Source organism: Montipora foliosa, chromosome 5, assembly GCF_036669935.1.
Source record: "Montipora foliosa isolate CH-2021 chromosome 5, ASM3666993v2, whole genome shotgun sequence".
In the NCBI taxonomy this organism is placed as follows: domain Eukaryota; kingdom Metazoa; phylum Cnidaria; class Anthozoa; order Scleractinia; family Acroporidae; genus Montipora; species Montipora foliosa.
In genome coordinates this window covers 6,454,574-6,477,792 of record NC_090873.1, presented here as the reverse complement: position 1 = coordinate 6,477,792, position 23,219 = coordinate 6,454,574, and the positions used below count along the sequence as shown (strand labels likewise).

At 38.8% G+C, this 23,219-nt stretch overlaps 1 protein-coding gene across 1 annotated transcript in view; it reads left to right on the top strand.

Annotated features, from left to right (window-relative positions):
* Positions 1–17,545, top strand: part of LOC138003500 (microfibril-associated glycoprotein 4-like) — a 50,172-nt gene extending 32,627 nt beyond the window's left edge. Inside the window, exons 5-6 of the mRNA XM_068849603.1 lie at positions 12,995–13,375; positions 17,184–17,545. Of these exons, the coding sequence (XP_068705704.1) occupies positions 12,995–13,375; positions 17,184–17,446 (644 nt within the window). The 3' untranslated portion in view covers positions 17,447–17,545. The remainder of the gene's footprint in view (positions 1–12,994; positions 13,376–17,183) is intronic.
* Positions 17,546–23,219: the final 5,674 nt, after the last annotated feature.

Sequence of the window (23,219 nt, the reverse complement as noted above, 5' to 3'; positions counted from 1 at the left end):
GTTGCTGAGACGGTAAAAGAACTTGAAATTTGAAATTTGATAATCTAATTTTGGTAGCTAACTAAAACTAAGACGAACTAACACCAGAAAGGTCAAAAGAATGTTTGTTTCGAAATGAGGCCAGTAGGTCTAATTAACATAAATACAAAAGAATGTAAAAGAGGACGCCATTTATGAAAGTGGTCTATAATTTGGCCCTGGTTCGACCTATTGGTTTCGCTGAGAACACTTTCATGTCGATTCATGGTTTTGATAAATTAGCCTGCAACGGTCAGAACCGTATACAATCAGCTGTCACTAAGTAATCACGAGCAATGACGCGGTGTGTGTCTTTTTCATTCATCCCCGGCATACGCGTGACGCGTCGCCACATAGCTTTGAGAAATTTGTTCTTTGTCGGATTTTTTCGTCTACTACTCGAAAAGACGTCATGGGAAAACAAAACAAACAAAAGAAAAGACTGACAGAGAAAGGTACTTGTAATGCTGTGCTGTGAAACTTTATACCAATTTTTAGCTGACTGATAGACTTATACGTGTCAAAGGAAAAACGGCATGAGGCCTCTTTCTTTTAACTTGCTTTATGAACTCGTATGATAGATTAATATGTACGAATATTTTTACTTGATATGTAGGCCTATGTTAGTGCATTGTATGACCCTCGTTTCTTTTCGACTGTTTCGTAAAAAATTTTGGTAAATTACGACATTTTTGGGCAAATAATTCACCGCACCCTCTCGCAAAAAATTGCCCGTACTCTTATGGATCAGCGGTTTCTTTTTTAAGCCGCATGGTAATTTTGCATACAGTACCTTGTTTCTTCGGTTCACAATGTGCAATAAGAGTACTGTTTAACAAAATTTGCAGTTGAAAGAATGGTGATTTGTAAAGAGCATTAAATTTGGTCCTTTTACCTTTTAATATGGCGTTCTTTGTTCTCACAGGTTCCCGAGGGCAGGAACATTGGACCAAAAATACTTCCCCGGAGGGGGGGCTCTGTTTCACAGACGACAAATTCCAATTCCCCGCTATGGCCCTGGTTTGGGGGGGGGGGGGGGAATTTTCTTTCACTGGTGTATAAGAACCACTTGTACTATAGGTCGACTTGTAGCAAGTCGGAAAAGCAAGTCTATGGACTGTACTGAACGTGGCGGCAAACATCGACAGACAAGTGATTGAATTTTTTTCTCAATAATCTTAATTGAACGCAATATGCAAGTTTTCTAAGTCGGCCGTGGCGAAAATATCGTATAGATCTGTATACATGGGCGCTGTATAAGCCTAGTTGTACAACGCTAAAAAGCGCCAACGCGTGAGAAAGGCGCGGAGTCTCTCTCGATTTCTCAGTCATCTCAAACTCAAGGATCAGACGGACTTTTCATATTTTCTGGTTCTCCAGTTGTACTCCTGATAAGGCCTCGTTCACATTGAGGTCGCTTTTGGGAATTAGACCGATCTAAGATCGGTATAGCCGTTAAGGTAATTCCCTAGTATTGCACTGCGAATCCTGTTCTGCGCATAACACCGCGTAGGCCAAGTTCGTATTCAGGTATGGCTAAGAGGTTGTACCATCAATTTTCACAGCTCAATTACGTCAAAGCTGTGCTTCCTGTTCCTGCAAAAACAAAGCGTGAACCGATGGAACAAACTTGTCCTTGATAGATCAAGTCGCAATGATTAAATGACTAACTTGACCAAGTTATATCTCGCAAACGAGCTTGGTGACGTGCTTTTTTAATTGCACATTTCGAGTCACCATAATGTAGGGAACAATCGAGAAAAGTTTAAAGAAAATCTTACGACAACTTCTATTACTAAGGAATCACCTTAATCAGATTTTGAAATGAAGAACAAACAAGTTCACCTCTATACAGCTTTGACTGCACTGTGTCTCTAGAAATGAAAGTTTTACAAACGAGCGGTAACCGAATTTAGTTTTTTGCGCCTTGACAATGAGCCCAATAAAAAATAGAGAGAGAACGTAATACAATGTCCAAATACATGTTAAGAAACCGAGCTTTACTTCGTGATAGTCTGGAAGTGATTAGCGATTGGCGGTTTTGTTACTCTGGCCGAAGGCACGGCGGCCAGAGTTGAGTTTTCAGCCAGTTTTCGTTTCCACCGCTCGTTTCCACCACAAATCGGCAAAGCCTGCTGACCAACAGAATCGTGGGCTCTAAGAACGTGACGTATACGGGAAGAGCTGTTGCAACGTCGAAGAAGGTGTTCGGAGTGAATGCACTCTAAAAATATTGAGCGGTACAGGAACGAATCGGTCAGTGAATCGAAAATATGGTCAAGTTGCACGCAAAGTTCCAAAGTATGTCACTGGTGATCATGAGTTGAGATTATCTGTGAACGCAAAATGCGAATGTGATGAAAAAGTTTCGAAAGTGAAAAATATCAGAAGTATTACGGAAACCTATAACCATGCAAAAGTGTGAACTACTGCAACTGAGAAAAATAATGTTGATCGACGCAAGAACGAACATTATCTTGTTCTGACGCCATATTGAAAATCTAACCACGTGAGTTCCGTGGGAAAGCAAAAGAAGTATGTACCAGAATCCGCCTTATGATAATTTTTGTGTTTCTTGTAATTACTTGTTTTGAAATTTGGCGTAGGGAAACGTTAAAGATTGTACTTTGCAGTGGTGTCATTGTACAAGCAGGATATAAGTGTACTGTATACATGTACGATGTTCAGAAACGGTCTCTAATTCATTTGAAGATTTTATTTCGCTCCCTATGCTTGTTAAAAAGGGACAAAAAGTTAAGATGTGCTATTTACACAATACGAATGACATACATGTATCAAGTGCTTATACATGTACATCAAAACTGTTATACATACATCAAGACTGTTTTACATACATCAAAATTCGCCATATACATACCAAAGCTCATATTTACATGTTGAACGATGCTACACTTACCTGATATATTTACATCAAGATTCTTAGCAATATGTACATCAAGTTTCCAGAGAAATATACATCATGATTCGTGATACTTTCCATCGAGTTTTAAACACATCAAGATGCACATACACAGTATGACTTCTAACGTCCGTGTCTTATTGATCTATATCATTCGTGAAATATATGCATATTATACATCGAGATTCGTGCACTTTTTACATGAGGACGAGAATACCGCTGGATTTAAAGAGCGAGGGGTGGGCAGCTCTAAAGGCCGGAATCCGGAATCAATAAACCGGAATCAGGAAACCGGAATTATCCACAAATCGCGAGAACTACAACAACTTGCCCACTCCTTGTACGCTCTGCTATAATTCCCACACTCAAGTATTTAACTCTGAGGGAATGTAAACTGTAAGAAGGATCTGACCTTGTTATTCTGGATATAAAGACGTGAACATGGTGATGGCATCATCAAGCTAAGGCAGTCCACATTACAATAAAGGGAACTTAAAACTTGTTTAATTCATTTTCTTTGCTTTTTCACCTGCCTTGGTACAAAAATGCCTCTTTTAAAGGAACAAGGCGCCAGGGAGGATGTGTTGCGTAAGTGATGGAGCGACGAAGCTGTCGATTATAGGTTTTTTTTTTTTTTTTTTTTTTTTTTTTTTTGATCGATAACTTTTTATTATGATTCACACTACTTACAACACTGGTACATCTACTTACACAACTTACAAAAATTACACAATTAACAACTACTGAAATCCATTATACTACCATCAAAACTATTTAACAATTGAATTGCGTACGCACTACTTACAATTACAGGTGCTACTTACAATAATACAATTGCAATACTTACTCTACAAAAACAATATGATTACTTTTTAAACTTGCAATACCAATTTATACACTGCTTACAAAATAATACGATTTCAGATGCTAATTATATTTATATTCTTACATTAAAAACAATGAGCAACAAAATAAAAGATACATGCATATTAAAAATAAATAAATAAATAAATAAATAACTTAATTAATTATATTGGAGTGAGTACCCATTTCTTTTCAAAGAAGTTGTTTTTGTTGATCTTTTTTTCAGTTTCATATTTAATCTTTAGTTTCGATTGCAGTCCTTGAATTTTAGGAAGTGTTTGGCTTCTTCTGCAGTCCCACAAAAATAATTTTCCAATTAATATGAAATAGTTTAATAAATTTGATAAAGGGCATTGTTTTGCACAGAATGATGGATTGGCTGATTCGATAGAAGGTACCAGTACGATTCGAAATTAGTCCAGAACGTTTTGGAGTGAGGGCATTCATAGAAAAGGTGATATAAATTCTCAGGTTCATCATTACAAAAAGTACATGCATCATTAATTCTAAATCCAATTTTGCATAGTTTGCTGTTAGTGTAAAGAATAGAATTAATTACTTTGTATTGGAAAGCCTTAACATATGACTCAAGTGCAACCAAATGTGGTAACGAAAAGATTTCTTTAAATTGTTGGCTTGTGAAATTAAAATCACTCTTCAATTTACGGATAATATTAGGAGGTTGAGCTTTTCTTGAGACCAGAAGCAAATAATAATCTTTTGATTTTTTGTCTTTAATATCGAAAATTTTATTTCCAATTATAAGTGATGGGGATATGGTTAATCTATCTAGGCTGATTTCTTTTAAATGAGAAGGCACAGAATGACGAAGGCCCGCCCATTGCAGAAAATTGTTTTTGACAATTTTGTTTGAAAAATAGTTATAGGAGTCCATTGTATTTAAGTTAAAAAGAAGATCGTGTATGTAAATAATTCCCGATTTAAAATAATTTTTATAGTACACTGGCTTATTGTCTATTCGAATCTCTTTATTATTCCAAACAATTATTTTTGTCGATTATAGGTTGAGAAAGACTGAACATACAGTGAATATGAAAAATTTACATTTTTTATCGAAGAAAAGTTCTTTCGAGACGATTTTAAAACAAAATTGCAGCGTTGACACTGATTTAAAAAGTTTTTAAAAAGTAAAACGTTTGGATCACTTTGGTGATCGATAGATCGGTGTTCGATTGATCGATTGGATACCTCCCTGGCACAGAGAAAGATACTCTTACGCGTCTCTGTAACATCGATCGCAAACGGTTGGCGTTAGTCCTCCTAAACGTTGTAACATCACGACAGCACAGGAGAAAGCTTTAGAAAGCGTCGCTGAAGATCCCAGCGGAAAAGGGCCGGTGTGTGGTAGTGATGAATACCAGTGATTATTCTGATAAGATCATGCAATTAACATTTACAAGACGAGAACACCTATAAAAGAATAACGGATGGACACAGAAATCCAACGGCTAGCACAGAGAAAGAGCTTAACAAACTGCTCCAGGAGATCCGTACTTGTACAACTGAGCATGCATAGTTCCGACGAGGAGCATCTTCACAACAAACAGTACTACCGTTTACGTAGTACAGATTGCACACTAGCGTCTTTCTACGGCTTACCAAAAATCCACAAGCCTGATGTCCCGCTCAGACCCATAACTAGCTCTATTGGCTCTTCAACATATGAGCTTTTCAAACATCTCGTGGCGGTCACCTCACCCCTCCAGAATAACAGGTATTCTGTTAAAAACATTAGAGTTTTCGCCGTAAGAATACGGGAACAAACTCTAGAACCGGACGAGATTTTCGTGTCTTTCGATGTCGTATCACTGTTTACCTGCATTCGGCCCACCCACTTGGCTTTGAGAATAACAAGTGAACGACTTCATGAGGATTCTACACTCTGTGCAAGAACAAACTTGTCTTCTGACAAGGTAATGCAACTATTGGAGTTCGTGCTTAATAACGTCTACTCAACTTTCCAAGGCACCCATTACCAACAAGTTTTCGGGTGCCCTATGGGCTCTCCCATGAGTGTAGCCTGCGAACGCAAACGTATTTCCGGCGGTCATTTCTCTCCCACGAAAGAAACGACCGCAGGAAATACGTCTGCGTTCGCAGGCTACCATGAGTGTCATTCTAGAGAATTTAGTTATGGAGCACATCGAAGAGAGGGCACTCGTAACCGCCCCTCACCCACCTAAATGGTGGTACCAGTACGTCGACGATGGCCAAGCCTGTATCCATAAGTAATTCATGGAAGAGTTCCATGCCCACCTGAATTCGATTGACCCACACGTCCAATTCACCTGCGAGGTTGAGCAAGAAGGCGCTATCTCTTTTCTGGACACAAAAACCACTACACGGACCGATGGTTCGATCGTTGTTACTGTATACCGTAAGCCCACAAATACAGACAAATACCTAGATTTCGACTCGCATCATCATATTCAACACAAACGCGCCGTTGCACGGACTTTGTTAGATCGAGCCACCTCTATTCCGTCAATAGACGAAGAAAAGAGCGCCGAAGTTCAGCGTGTAACCGCAGCGCTTAAAGTCAATGGCTATCCGGTACGGTTCATTGACAGTTGTAAATCCCGTAAACCACGCGAAAGACAGGGGACCAGGCAGTCACGCGTAATTTGGTCGTACTTCCTTACGCTAAAGGCGCCTCTGAGAAAATTACAAGAGTGCTAAACCAACACAACATCAAAGTGGCGCACAAACCCGTCCGCATCGTCGGCTCTTTTTTCAGAAGACCGAAAGATCAACAAAAGAAAGAGGACACAAGGAACACTGTTTACAAGATCGAATGCAACGATTGCGCTGTAGTGCCGTACATCGGCCAAACGTCACGCGCCTTAATGACCAGAACTAAAGAACATTCTAAAGGCGCCGCGTGTTTTGACAAAAACCCTCAACTAGCAACGTTCCCAAAAAACTGGCCACAGCTTTTATTTTGAAAACGTGTCAATTCTTTACATCTGTACCCCAATGGAACCAGCGGTTGTTTTGGGAAGCGTGGTATTCTAATAAGGAAGAGAACTCAATCAACGAGCAAGTTGAGTTTCCACGTGTGTACCTCAATCTCAAGAATTTTTAGAACATTTTTTGGCACACGCGTTATGCATATGTGTCATCTACTTGCCTATTTTACCATCGTTAGTCATATTTGCATATATATGTAACTGATGAAGGTCACCGAAGTGATCGAAACATTTTACTTTTTAAAAACTTTTAAATCAGTGTCTACGCTGCAATTTTGTTTTAAAAACGTCGGGCCGTTTTTTTTTCAGGATTACCCAAATGTAATCCGTTTCAATCTTGTCTGATGATTTGTGTCCATCCATGCTTCTCTTTCCTTTTGCTGCATTTCTTTTATGTTTTCAACAGTTTTAAGTTGTTATTGCATTGTTTCGTTCTACTTTTTGGGCATTTTGGGTGTCATGAAATTACATTATTCGGAAGTCCAAGGTATGTTCAAACTGCGAAAACAAGGTGGAAAAACCTTCTAACTCAAGCCGAACATATCATCAGTTGTCGACCTTGAAGCGCAATATTCATCTGCCTTTCGGCAGAATCTTCAAGACTTGATTGTTTCCTGGCCTATTCAATGCCAGTGGGACGTCTCGAAAGAACTTTTCTTCGACAAACAATGTAAATCTTTCATATTCACTGTATGTTCAGTCTTTCTCAACCTATAATCGACAGCTTCGTCGCTCCATCACTTACGCAACACATCCTCCCTGGCGCCTTGTTCCTTTAAAAGAGGCATTTTCGTACCAAGGCAGGTGAAAAAGCAAAGAAAATGAATTAAACAAGTTTTAAGTTCCCTTTATTGTAATGTGGACTGCCATGCCATCACCATGTTCACGTCTTTATATCCAGAATAACAAGGTCAGATCCTTTTTACAGTTTACATTTCCTCAGAGTTAAATACTTGAGTGTGGGAATTATAGCAGAGCGTACAAGGAGTGGGCAAGTTGTTGTATTTCTCGCGATTTGTGGATAATTCCGGTTTCCTGATTCCGGTTTCCTGATTCCGGATTCGGGCCTTTAGGGCTGCCCACCCCTCGCTCTTTAAATCCAGCGGTATTCTCGTCTTCGTGTAAAAATTGCACGAATCTCCATGTATATATCACAAATCTTGATGCATACAGATATCACGAATGATGTAGATCAATAAGACACGGACGTTAGAAGTCATACTGTGTATGTTATCACGCATTTTGATGTGTTTAAAACTCGATGGAAAGTATCACGAATCATGATGTATATTTCTCTGGAAACTTGATGTACATATTGCTAAAGAATCTTGATGTAAATATATCAGATAATCTTGATGTAAGTGTAGCATCGTTTTAATTTAACATGTAAATATGAGCTTTGATATGTATATGGCGAATTTTGATGTATGTAAAACAGTCTTGATGTATGTATAACAGTTTTGATGTACATGTATAAGCACTTGATATATGTATGTCATTCTTATTGTGTAAATAGCACATCTTAATGTTTTGTCCCTTTTTAACAAGCATAGCTCCCAGAAGTGAAACGGATACCTTCAGGTGTACAAAATCATTAAACGGCACCAATAAAGTTAATCAGGTCTTGTTATGAGATGTTTGTTTACGCCAACAATAACAATTTATTCTAACGCCGTGTCCAGACGGGATTGTGAACCAAGTGGAATACCAGTAAAAAAGCTTAAGCGGCTGTCGAAGATTAGAATCGGAGGCTGAAAGCGTTTGTCTCTTTTGAAATCATCGGAAAAAATACACCAGTATCATCTAAAATTCATCGCTATGTTAAATTTAAATCGAAATGGCATCGAAGAAGTTTTAAAGAGATGCAGAAAGTTAAAAATTATTCTTTGTTTATATGTGTTTGCCTTCGTCACTTTTCAGGAGTCATAACCATAGAGTTAATTATTGTAAGGTTAAACTAAAAGTTTCAATGTAGAGGAGAACCCTGGTCGCATTGTGGACCCCATTAAAACTGTAAGAGCACCTTACAGCCAAGGCAACGTTACAGTATTTGGTCAAAGTGTTGGACAACAGCGTGTTGTGAAGAGTTGAGTTCTTTAATTTACCACAACAATGTGGGGATAAACTGTCCTAATGATGTAATACAAATCACGGATGTTGGTAATCAATTATAAGGTTGTCGCAGTCAGCTGGTAGGTCTTTTTTAATGTTGGCAGAGTTAACAATAATGTTAAGTGTGTTTGATACTACCTACCAGGTTTCTTACAGTGAGAGCTACACTGGAAATGTTCATAGTAATAGTGCAATTGAGGGATACCCTTACTGTATGTCTTTGTTTGGAGTTTTTGAATCGCTTATGGATCAAAACTATACCTCATTCGTTTTAGCAGTAGGATGCATTGTTGCTGGAATCTATTGTAATAAATTATGGTACTTTCAAAATAATTTGATTTTCATGGTATAGATGTGTGTTAACAGTCACCCTCAAGGGACATCTGTCCTTTTAGAAGTACCATCTATAAGAATTATATTCAAAGTTTGTATCAGACCAGTGATATATTTGAGGTAACAGGAGTAAAAATTGCTAAAATTAATCTTGATATTGCTGGAAACAACACCTTTGTCCTTGTAAGCAGTGTTTTGCACTGGCACTATATTCATTGGGTTACTCCATCAACAAGCCTGCAGTTACTGGGATTCTAATACATTAGCTGCTATTGTGAACATTGGGACTAAGTTCTACCATGACTTACGTATAACCAGGCATCTTACAATCAATTATTTACCAAAATATGTCACCATTTGTGGAGTAAAGGTGAAAGTGAATCTTCATGCCAAAAATACAGGGGTGATGATCTGTGATTCAACCTTCCCCCATATACATTTCCAGGATAATTGTATAAAATATATTAGTAAATGTTCGACCTATAATATACATTTGCTCGCAAAAATGACTTCCTGTTTCTTCTGTAGTGTCAGTATTCCAATGTTAACAAACATTTGTGAGGCTGTCAAAATAAAATTTGAATACATAATTTATTATGAACTTTTACCTTCAAGGTATTGCAAGTTCTTTTTCCTTTAATCCTCTTTAATTTCTATAATATTTACATCTACGAACTTGTTTCATTAGGGTTTCGTTGACTTGAAGTTCTTACTTATTTACTTAAAACCAACCTTTTACATTTTTTAAAAAAATTAGCATTTCTTAAAAAGAACGTATAAACATAGGAATCGGCCAGGGGATAGGCCGAATGTGGCCTCTTGTTTCAATTCAAATGCTGTTTTGATGTTCCGAAAGAATTTGCAAACATGTTTCGACGGACCTCCGTCATCTTCGGTGTAACGATAAACTGAATAACATTTTGGGCTTGAATTTATAGAGCAATAACCTACACTATAGGTAGCAATGCTGTGTAAAACTATGACACCTGACACGAACTTTGAAGGCTGCTTTCTTGCAAATTACAGCTCGATTTTCGCTGGTAATGACTGTACCGGCTTATTCCGATGCTATATTACGCAGCAATCAAATATATATACGTGAACATTTAGGAATGATCGAACCTCGGGGAGCCCTGAAATTGGGAAAGAAATCCCTACCTCAAAGACGCCAAATATATGATCATTGGATTTTACATTTTCTCAGGTACGAAAAGAAGTAATCACATATTATTATATCATAAACTCTGAAAGAAATGTAATACATTCAATCCCGTAATTTGTAAATAGAAAAAGAAAACCAGCTTGTTATGCCGCTTTCAATATAGCACGATTCGAACACGAAAACGAAATGCAAAGGAAAGGATTAAAACAGAAAAAAAAATGGAACCAGCCCTTTTGGGAATCCGGAATCCGGAATCTACAGTATGGAATCCAGAATCCAAGACTATCGTGGATTCCCTTACTTTGGGCGAAATATGCCTCTTCTTCAATTTGACTGTGGAGCCGCGGAGCCACTGCAGCCAACCCTCTACAAAAGTGGCCCTGTATTCTGTAGTTTTGCGAAGCCTTATTTTGTACTGTTATGCTTGTTAATCTGTGGCTGCTTCTTACGGGACAGCTGCAATTTTGCAAATAATTAAACCCGAATTCTGTTCTTCTTCCGCTCTCCTCACAAGCCGCCATGTTTCTTTCGACATTTAAACCAATCAGAGTTCATGCGACAAAATGCACAAATCAGCGGTCTTTTTAGTTCACGGTGTGCAGGGTCTTCTCTCGACCCGCCGCCATGTTGAAAGCCGAGAAGACCCTGGGAATGAGGTTCCGGAAAAGCGATACGGATGCTATATTTACACTTCGGAGCTGAAACTTGCTATGTGATTGGTTTAGAACATAAACAAACCACAGCCGAAATCACGAAGGCCTACGAACAAGATGAGAATTTTACAAAATTTTCCGAGCGTCCGAAAATTTGCGGATGTGGGGGTTGTGGCATGTGCTAAAACCAGGAACACCGGAACAACACAGAACACCCAAAATAATAAAGACCAACAAAAAATAAATTATTTTAATACAATTTAAAAAGGGCTTTGGTTTTCTGCTCACCAGAACGTCGTTGAGTGAATTACAATCAAGTCATTTACAAATGCAATTCGGCTGTGATCACCTCAATCCCTGTTGACTTTTTTCTCTGTCAGGTAACGACTCAGACGAGAAGCTTTCTCAGAGCGTGTAAGTTTTTGGTTTAATTTACAAACGTTTTACTCGCATACATAATTTTTTTCTCTTTTTTATTTACTTGTGTTACACTAAAGTTGAAGTAAAACAAATTGGCCCTCACCGTTCCATCATCGACATTACTAATTTCGATCACTTCTGCCTTGCAGAATCTATAAATAAAAGTGATCTTTTGATAAGCTTATTGAACAGCTTTCTCCAAAAGTTACGAATGAGACGTACAATTAAAGTGAAAAACGCGTTTTAAAAAAACGCTAATTTTCGGGATAAGTGATATCCGAGTACTTTAACACGGGTATTGGCGCTTTCATTTCTCCACGCTTAAAGCTTGGCAATCTGTCATAGGAAACTTGCACGCTTTTTATATTGTACGTAATTCAGTCCTACGACTGCAATGTATGATGTTTTTCAATAAACGAGTTTACTACTTACTACTACTACTACTACGCTTTGAGAAAGCTCCTCGTCTGAGTTGTTACCTGACAGACAAAAAAATCACCAAGGATTGAGTTAATCACAGCCGGATTGCATTTGTAAATGACTTGATTGTAATTCACTCAACGCTCTCCATGTTGGGAGGCACTATCAAGACGGCGATCTGTAACTACGTTCTGGTCAGCAGAAAACCAACGCCCTTTTTAATTATATTTTTAATAATTTATTTTTTGTTGTTCTTTATTATTTTGGGTGTTCCGTGATGTTCCGGTGTTCCTGGTTTTAGCAGGAAGAATTAAGTTCGTTGTGGGTGGAACCTCGATCAGTTGTCGAAATGTCTTTTTTTTACCACTGTATTTTGTTTTGAGTTGGTGCTCTATGCGTTGTTCAATCGTCAACCAACCCGTTGCTTTGTCGGGAAATACTGCTGCCAATCTAAAGACAGCTACTCAGCATTGTAACAAAATTTACTTTACGCTGGATCATCGACTGAAAAGATCGAAGCTATGCTGAAACAAATGAAGAAGCAACTCATTCAAATACAAAGTAATATCGACACACTGAAAGGCGCTAACAACATGTGTACTCTTGAAGGTATGGGTAAGCTTGGCGTGATGGAGAATCAACTGTCCCTCAAAAATGTGCTTTATCAGTTGCACTCAAGCAAACGTTAATGCGCGAAAAAACCGTCAAATTAAAGATGAGTTACTTAGTCGCCCGGCCTTAGCCGCCGAGAACTTTGAGTTCCCGAGCCGAAGAAATTCGTAATTGCAGAAAGTCAGGTGAGTGGAGGAAATCGCAACAATGAGCAAGAGAAGGACAGTGAGAAAACTTTTCGGCTCCCACTCGTAAGTTAAGTTACCTGACACGTAAACAACCATTTGTCTTGCCCGTTTTCGGCCCATTTTCTACAACACGTTCAATCAATAAAAGATTGATTGAACGTGTTGTAGAAAATGAGCCGAAAACGGGTTAGTCGAGTAGGTGTTAGAACACGTGAGAGGGGTTAGAACACGTTGGTGGAAATATATTTCTTTTTCTTACAGTTTTAATAGAATTTTCAATTCCTTGTTAATTGTTCAAACAGTTGGGAGGAACTGTGCTGAGCTGTACAAATCGGGTGAAAGGAACAGTGGTGTTTATACAATTGATCCTGATGGTTCAGGGGCCTTTGATGTGTTTTGTGACCAGACAACAGCTGGTGGGGGATGGACGGTGTTCCAAAAGAGACTGGACGGATCAGTTGACTTTTACCGCGGCTGGTCTGACTACGAAATAGGCTTTGGTAACCTACGTGGCGAGTATTGGCTGGGATTGGACAAGATCTATCGTCTGACCAAATTGGTGACCAATACGCTTCGAGTTGAGTTGGAAGACACAGAATGCAAAACTGCCTATGCTGCCTATGACATGTTTGCAGTGAGTAGCGAGAAGACCAACTACCAGTTGAGCCTTGGAACTTACTCGGGTATGTAATTTTCCAAACGTGTATCACAATCAAGATTCTACGATATACATAGCAATACCGGTTCCATATCATAAAAGAGAGACAGCCAGAGCAGTGTTTTTCTATGCTAATTGACACTCTTCTCTTTAATTTTTTGGTTAGTTCATTGTTGCATGCGCTTGTGTAAAATAATTGAAGGGAGCAAGATCATCACAGTTTTGAAAGCAACTACTCAGAAAAATCCAGGCTTTATTCAAGGAAATTTATTCAAGGAAATTTACTTTGCTCAGGGACGGATCCAGAAATTCCAGAAAGAGGGGGCCGAAGAAATTTCTGTAAAGTTAAATAGATCACTTCAATGGACGTGTAGTTAAAGTAAATTTCTACTTAAAGCAAAGACTAAATCTCTAAGTTTGTTACTCGCTGAGTTAAGATACATGTACAGTTGCAGCCGCTACATTGATTGCTTAATATTTTCTTCGTTCATTTTGCTTTTTGACTAAAACTCAAGTAGGCGGTTTGCAGAACCGAATAACCTGGATTCTGTCGCGCAGTGCGGCCATCTGCGGAGATAAAATGTGGCTAAATAGATCGAAAATTGCGTATATTGTAAATCGCGTAGAAATTTTCTTATGATCAGGAAGGCAATAAAATGTAACCTACAGTTACTACTCACCTGGTTTACGAGTGTCAATGGGATCGTTCCTTTGAAAACCGCTGCTTTCCTTTCTCTATTTCTTTAATTAATTAATTGACTAATTAATTAATTAATTAATCAAGGTGGTATAATACCTCAGTTAAAAGTCAAAAAATCTTTGCATTGCTTCAATTATTTTTATTAGAGTTTTAACAGAAAACACTCAGTGAGAAAAGTTATTTTGGCAATATTTTTGGCATCATTTGTTGTCATAGCAACATGACCATGCCCTAAAACCCCTCATTTTTCAGTTTTCAAACCAACAGCAATAACTATAATTTGACTCAAATGTGTCTTCCCAAGGTTGGGTTTCTTGGCTTTATATTTCTTTTAGTTTCATTGCACAGAAGCATTATTCATAATTGTGTACAGAAAATTCCATGAAATTATCTTAAATGCGTTTTGAACTAGACATGTTGAGGTACTCGCATTTTCATCAAAATTCATTTTGCGAGAAAAAAGGCCTTTCAAAATAAGTTAATTGGTCCGCAAGTCTCTCGTCATCCTTTGAGCAAAGAAAGTTTGTCAAAATGCACCAGCAGCATAGAAAACACCCTCTGGTTACTGGTTCTTGCTTTTCTTTTACTTTTTTAGTTCCCTTAGGACCTTTCTCCTCTTTTTCCTTTTGTTTTTGTACTCTGCGCTACGAATGCGATCCAAGCGAAGGCATCTGCACCCTTGCTCAGTGCATTTCCCCAGGTTGATTTTTAATCCTCTTAAGCAAGAGCAAAACAATTCTAACTCCAATGTTGAAGTGGCTGATGGCATCAAACAACCCAAATTCTAACATTTCCATTACAGAATAATTGACACGACAATGACACAATCATTCAGGGAAGTGTACCCTGTTTTCGCCAGGTACCATCACTGGAAATACCACAGTTTACAATATCATTTTCATTGGCTCCCTGGGCATCCCTGATCTCTTTTTCAGCACTGGACATGTTGACGTTCTTGGCAATAATTTTCATATGTTTTCCACCGTTCCTACATTTTTCTGATATGCCCTTGCTGTTGGGGTGCAGGCATATTCATCAAAGTGCAGAATTTTTTAGCTCTACTGTAACCTTTTCCTATAGACCACATGGAATACACTAGACGTCTGTTCACCTCATTGCTTAAGGTTTCGCTTTTTGGATGTAAAAAAAGTCATGTTTCCAGCCGCAGTTTTCGCAAACGTGTCTGAGACTTGAAGCACATCCCTTCCTTTGGAAAAAGTTATCTGACAGCCCGAAACTGAAGTCGCCATTATGCAGTCAGTACAGTGTACGTAGATCTTGTGAACGGATTTTTATCCTAAAAAGGTCACCTAGAATTTTCGGGAGTCTTTTTTCTGGCTGAAATTTTCGAAAAGGTAAGTTTTGATCCCTATAATTTTTGGATCACTAGACTTTCAGCTTGGAAATCCGAACAGATCAAAAACTTTTAGGGGATAAAAATATGCCTATATCTACCGTTTAAATACTAAAATACGTTTAACAATGCTATGTTTAAGTGGTTTTAAACTGTATTCCCGTTGGGTGCCCCTGTTTCGTGACACCGATGTCAGAGGCCCTGCCAGGGAAAGGAGGGGGGGCCCGAGTCGCTTGTCTGAATTTTAAAATCACTCGTGTCGGGGTTTAATCGGCTCATTCTCGGCCTTGACGTCACTGTCGGAATTTTGCTGGGAAAGGATGTCTTTTGTCGGAATTTCATTTTATGTGCTGTCGCTACTTATTGGGCCATGTCGCTTGTCGGAATTTACCCTGTCAGGGCCTCATGTCATTGTTTCAGATTCTCTTTCGCTCGTTTCATATACTGATTTCCCAAAAACCTTCTTTTAGGACGCCTGGCTGAGCGAAACTTAGGCATGGATAGTTATTAAACAGGAAAGAAAGCCGAGAAACATGTGAATTTTGCAGATCCAACGGCTAGGATTTTCGCAGCGTAAAGAAAATTATCAAAATTCATCATGCCTGCAGGCTCGCTCAATCATCCAACCATAAATATATTCGTATATGCAACAGGAAGAGTCCTTTGTCACGAATGGCCTTCTTTCCGGACGGAAACAAGCTTTTGGAGGTCGTTTTTCAGCTCTAAACAAGACCCGTTGACCCTAGCAACCAGCCATGTGGCCTTAGAAAACAGCAAATCATCACAAAAATACAAATTTTTCCCAAAAAGTTTCATTGTGGCGTTGATCTCAACTTAATAATACAACTTTAAAGCCACTATAAAAAATTGTGAAAGTCATCGAAAATTTGGCCATTTTTAAGGTATCATACCTAAAAAACCTAGCTTTACTGGTACAACTTTCCAAATCTTTCACGGTGGTTATTCGGTTTGATAAAATCAATTTCCAACTGTATGTATGACACACTGTAGAACAGTCATTCGTCTCCAGCCTCCTTCATCTTTTTACGGAATAAAATGCGACGCCCGTAACATCTTTCAGTTTGTCGGTTTGAAGCTACAATAATTTATAAGGGCCGTTGATTCGAACGACGTTCGATATATTTTCGTATTAACAATGCTTATTAAAGAAAATATATTTAAGTAACAAAGCTCGAAGTACCATCCGACACACGTTTACAAAAAAAAAAAAAAGCCTGGGCAAAAGAGGGGGGGGGGGGGGGGGCACTGGGCTCACCCCTAAATCCGCCCTTGGACTGCTACACTTTCTGTTCTGGCATTAAAATATCTAGCCAAAAAGGTGCAGGCTGATTTGCAAGTAATTGAAATAGGCGTACATTTAGCAGCTTAAGTAGCGAGTAGTTAACGTTCTTGTGTATCGGTTTCTAATCACCCTGAAAAAGGCCGTTTTGTGCGGCCGAAATATAGGTGTAGATTAAAGCTGTGTATCTTCATTTGTGGTCTATTATACATAACGATTTCTTAGTACTGGTAGAACAGTTAAAAGAACAACACTCATATAATCTCCCGGATTCTTCAAACCTTACAACCACTATCGCATTCCATTTTGTTCCGACTTCGTTCAACCTCTTAAAAAGGAACTTATCATTTGAATAGGAAATTTCTAGAATCAAGCGATTCTGTTTAGAAAATACCTCCTAATGAGAGCCGCGAGAAGGAGATTGATTGGTTATCCGTTATTACATGTACCTTTACAATATATACTTTCAATGTTTTCAGGAACTGCTGGTGATTCGTTATCTTACCACCGTGGTGCTGCCTTTACTACCAAGGACAAGGATAATGATCAGTATTCGAGTAACTGTGCAGTGGTGTATGAAGGTGCTTGGTGGTATAAGAGGTGTCACCAGTCAAACCTAAACGGTCGTTATCACCATGGCAATCACTCTTCATATGCAGATGGAGTCAACTGGTACGCTTGGAAAGGATACCACTATTCCGCTAAAAGAGCTGAAATGAAGATCAGACCAGTTGATTTCTAAAAGATTGAGACATCAGTCTCTGATTTTCTGGCACATGTGAAGCCATCATAAGTTTGTGATCTAGTTGTTTGACAGAAATAAAAGTAAACAAAAAGTTGACATTGTTTGGGATCACTAAGTTTCAATCCCAAAAATAATCCCCTCTCAAAAGGGAGGTGCAAAGACCCAATGAAAATTCTTCCCTTTTTGCTCCCGTCAAGAGAATAAATCATTAACCCCTAGTTTAAGACCATGAATATTTTAACTGTCTTCACCTTGCTATGCTTTACCGACAATTATAATAAATTCGAACGTCACCTAAGAGAGCACTTTTTCCGTGCTATATTTTTTCTTCTACTTTAATTATACCATATACCAGCACCATAAAAATGTGTTGGTAATCAACTGAAGGGAAAGCTTCCACGCTATATCTTTCTTTCATTGTATAAAGAAGAAACCTTTCCCTAGCCATTGTGCATTCATTTTGCCCATGAGTATCGGTACGGTCCTCAAGCTCGTTATATGCTTGGTGGTTCATGACTTAGTGTGCGCATATCTACTTTCACAATCCCTGAATAAAGTTTGCATATCATGAGAGAAGCACAACAGTTGATCAAACTACAACCCGAAACAACTCCAGTATATTTAACAATTAGACCCGTAGCCCTTGCGGGCTACGGGTCAATAGCCCATGAGGCGAAGCCGAATGGGCTATTGACCCGTGGCCCTTGAGGGCGAAGGGTCTAATTGTTTTAGTATCACCCAACTAGTCGGACAGAAAAGGCAATAATAAAGTTAGCAAATTCAAGCTGAAGAAATACTTATTTGGGAATAAAAAGAAAGAAAGCGTCACACTTTTCGCTACTCGAGGATTATTACTAATAGTCCTCTAGTAGTGTAGCCAATCAAAATGCAGGATTTGCATTAGTTCACTAGTTGGGTGATACTAATGAGTAATAGAAGCAAAACACTGATATAGATTGTTAGTTACAACAATCAACAATTATTTGCCACAGCATTTTTTGCAAGGAAGCAAAAGGTGTAAAAGATTTTCATCTCATGTCAGAAACGTAGGAGCCTGGTTCGATGAAAGATTTTCTATGGAGACTCATATTGGCACAGCGTTTCATCACCTTCACAATAACCGGCGAATTAGGAAACACATTCACAAGATACTGCAGAAACTCTTGTTCATGCCTTCATGACCAGCAGAATCGATTATTGTATAAATAGCCTCTTCTTTGGATCGCCTCGTACGGTTCCAAATATCTAAAACCCAAAGAGTGCAAAATGCCGCTGCACGTGCAGGGGTGGATCTAGGGGGAGGGTGCAGGGGGTGCGCACCACCCCCTCCCGAGAAGACCTGCGGCTTTCTAATACAACTGGAATTCTGCAAAAAAAATACATCACCAGTCAGCTACGTCATTCCCTAGTGGTGCACCCTCTCCTAACAAAAACCCTGGATCCACCACTGACGAGTCGTTGAAAAAATGTGCTGCAACAATGGGAGATAGATCGTTCACTATGGCAGCACCCAAATTATGAAACTCACTCTCTTCGGAAATCAGAGGCATTCATAAACTAGATAAATTTAAACACTTAAAAACATATTTTTGTCGTTTAGCTTTTACATAACATTTCAGACATATCATTTTAAATAACTATAGGATTTTTAACAGAGTCTGATATTTAAATATATTTTATATTTTATATATAGCATATACATGTATAATTATTTATTTGAGGAATAATTAATTGATTTAGCACTCGATTTTTAATGTAATCATGTATATGTTATAGTGTTTATTTGGTTTTGTTTATTGTTTTGCGCATTTGATCTGTTTCCAGAAAGTCGTTAGTGTACGTTTTCCCATGAGAGGTCACATATTTCGACAACATGATTAAGTATACTGTGACGGTAGCAAGAATGCTCCTTATTTTCACCCTTCAAATAATTTTGGTTGATGTCAGGAGTGGAGTAGACCATAAATTTATTATACATATAGATGGGGTAGACCAAGCAGTCAGGGTCAGTGCTTTCAACTCCCCCCTTTTCTGTGGTGGTGTTCATCTCAGAAGAACACCGCACAGAGCCACAAGCAAGGCTACATAAAGATAGGACTTTCCAAATCGTGCAAGTAAATTGACGAAAACATCACGTGTCTTCTCGGCCACAACATACTTTATTGCATCCTGGTGGCTTCTCGACTTTTTTTATACTGCAAATCTCACAACCTTTCTTAATCGCATTCTCCATATTATTGCCCACCATTAATAGACCATTTTCGAATTCTCACGGCTGCACTGGATCTAGCATGAAATGGAGGGTAATGCTGGCAAATCTTTTCAAATGCAAATTAATTTGCCCACGTTAGCCTCCATTTAATGCTAGATCCAGTCCAACTGTTTAAATACGAAACTGGCCTATTTGACTTGTGTTTATGTGGAAAACACGCAAGTACTTTGCGTGTTCCATTCATGTTGGTTCTGGAGATTTATGAGCCTAACTCTGATTGGCTAAGAACTTTACACCACAGAAATCGTTTAGCAGGTCGAGTAGGGGGAAAGAAACGACCGCCACAAATACATCTGCCATTAGAAAAATTCCATAAAGATTTTCCTTCCATGTCCCTTAGCCTTTTAAAAATCAGAATTTTCACTACTGGTGGGGTACAGAACTGCACTTAGCCTAGTAAGGAGACTGGGCAAAGCAGAACTGTGACATCAAAAGGTCGGACTTGATTCAATAATACATCTTCATAGATCACTTTGAGGCTGCAAGCTAGATTTTGTCAAAAAATCTCTTTGAAATTCACAAATACATACTAAAGATTTGTTCATACTGAACTTAAGGAAACTCTCCCACACAATTTCAAGAGATTGACTGTGATCTGCTCCGCGGTTCTGCGCCATTTTCAAAGGACTGCCTACTCTTCTGCACGTGATTTAGGTAAAAATTCTGCTTTTACGAGCCAGAAGGCCCAATTGGGCAGGCACTTATCTCCGGTTTCTGTAGCATGAAGCGACTCGGAGTATTTCTACTCCCCCCTGGATGGGATACTAGTTCATCGCAGGGTTACCCCCTGCATTAAATTCGCCGGTACCCATTTATACACGTGGGTGGAGAGAGGCACCGTGAGAGTAACGTGTCTTGCCCAAGAACACAACACAATGTCCCCGGCCAGGACCAGAACCCGGACCACTCGATCCGGAGTCGAGCGCACTAGCCTATTCAACAAAATAGTTAACATGACTTCACTATCATGACTTCTTAGGTTGATGATGAGATAGTTCTTACATTAAGAAAACAGTGGGTTACAGAGCATTTCAAATGGCTGCTCCCCTTTTATAGAACAAGTTACCCAGGTCTGCACGGGAAGAAAGGAACTTAGAATCTTTTAAGACTATAATTAAAACACTTTTATACAAGGAATCATTTCAGTTATCTCAGTAATTTTCTTAAACCCATTATCATTTTAGAAGTTCGTCTACCGTGGTTATTATTCAATGTTAAATTTTTAAATGTAAATAGTTTGTTAGCTTTATTGAAAGATTTGTAAGATTTACATTAGAGGAGTAAGTTTAGTCATTAAGTAATGATCCGTGTAAGGTGGATAGCAATTTCCTTTGTTATGCGGCAACGGAGCTTTCCCCAAATAGGAATGTTATCATTTTTACACAGAGAATGCATAAACCTACAGGAAAGCCGTTAACGCAATAAAATTCATTTACAGCCCACTTTGAAAGGGTGTTTTTTTGTGTTAAAAGATTTTGATCAATCACAAGGGTTGAAAACAAAAGGGATGGCGCAGTGGTGAGAGCACTCGCTTCCCACCAATGTGGCTCGGGTTCGATTCCCAGACTCAGCGTCATATGTGGGTTGAGTTTGTTGGTTCTCTTCTCTGCGCCAGGAGGTTTTTTTCCTGCTACTCTCCCAAAAAACCAACATTTGATTCGATTTGCTTTAAGAGTTAATTTCATTTTACAGTGTCCTCAATTAGTGCTCCAGCGCTAGAACAAATAGACACTTGAATAAATTCCCTTTACTTTCCTTTCCTTTTCGTCCAACTATGCTGCTTTTACACTGGTTCAATTACCTCACAGCTGTGTTTACTTCTTCCCGAAGGATGTGGCTATTGTCTGTGTTAGATGGTAGTAGAATCTTCAATACGACTGAATTTCGCGTGGTTTGCGCTGGGATTGTACTGGTCTTAGATGCATTGTATTGTTTGTTTTGTTGCTTTATGCAGATTCTATAAATCGCCAAATAGGTTTAGATACACACACTGCACGCAAATAGACGAGCTAGTCTAGGCACGTATTGTATTCTATCTATCTTCTTAGATTGTCCTATCTTCTTTCAAGCAGTTTAATTTCCACTTTAAGCTTTGTCCTAAATGGTGTTGAGTTGTCCTTAGTTTGAATTTGGTTCGATCTTTCACCAAAGGAGAATTTTTCCATGTCTATTTTTTTTCTCTTAGATATTATCTTCATTGTTCTGGGAAATCTCTTCAATCCAAGATTGCTTGTCCCCTTTTATGCTTTCCTTGCTTCAGTGTTAATTGCTTATACTGTTTTGCTCCTTCTGTCTTCTTATTCTTAGTTATATTTTAACCAAGGTTTTAAGACGGGTCGATGATTCCAGAAACGGTCCTTGGATATTTCGATCACTGCTGAGTTTGATGGGTCGTTGCTTTTGTCACTTTCGTCGAGAGTCTTTAGTATTCTTGCCTCTAAAGGTTTCCTCAACCCCTTAAGGACCTTCAGCTTTTTTCGAGCTCAAATTTAATCCATGTCATGCCCTGTTTGCTGATCTTCTTTGGAAAGAGTCCAGAATTCATCAACACATGGTCATATGTAGTCTCTTCCATTGTCAGCACCTGGAAGCTGCTATTCGTGGCGTAGTTTATACTGCAACATAAGCGCCGTTTTACCATGATTCAACCGATCTTATTCCTGGTTTGGGTGCCGATCTCGGCTACCACAAATTGCTTTTTAGGATGCACTTTAATGTCTATCAGCTTAAAAATATTGTAGGATGGAAATTCCGGGACGCTTGAGCCTCTTTCTCCACTTTAACTACGCACAGCGAGGATGTCTTTCTTTAGGGCATTGTGTAACACTTGCACTACTTGGCTGTATAAGTCAAATGTTGGGACGTACGCCTGAACAATAGTGGAGGGGTTGCTCTCAAACAGACGGTGATGAGCTTGCAAAAAATGGGCCTTTGTACGAGACGAAACCTGCTCCATTCCCATAAAGCACCAAAGGCGGTTATGGCTAACTGAATCCTTCTCTCAACTTACGGATCTCATGCATGTAATGGTTCTTATCATGACTTGTTTTGGACAAGTGAATTTCCATTCATTACATCGGTTTTCAAGCCTTGCCGATTATGTAACGCAAGACAATAACTCGTCTATAGGGGCCTGTTCATGGATGACAGCGCTAAGATTAGATCGGTGGATGCTTATAAAAAAAAAACACAAATTATTCTAAGATGCAAAGCACAATCTGTAAAAAACTGAAAGATAACGCGCGAGAGCTGACTGTTCAAGCCGTCCAAAAAATTCAGCGCCGGGAGGTTAACTTTTTTAAAAAGTGAATCGTTTTAGCAAATAGCCGCGATTCACGATGAACTATATGTAACTCTCGATTAAACCTAATCCAGTGCTACAAAAATTTCACCTTGTTTGGCATTCTTTAAGAAATGACTCGTGAAAGCAACTAGCCTACCACACTTGTAGAATGAATTTATCAACTGACCTTTTGTTAACTTTAAGGCCATTATCTT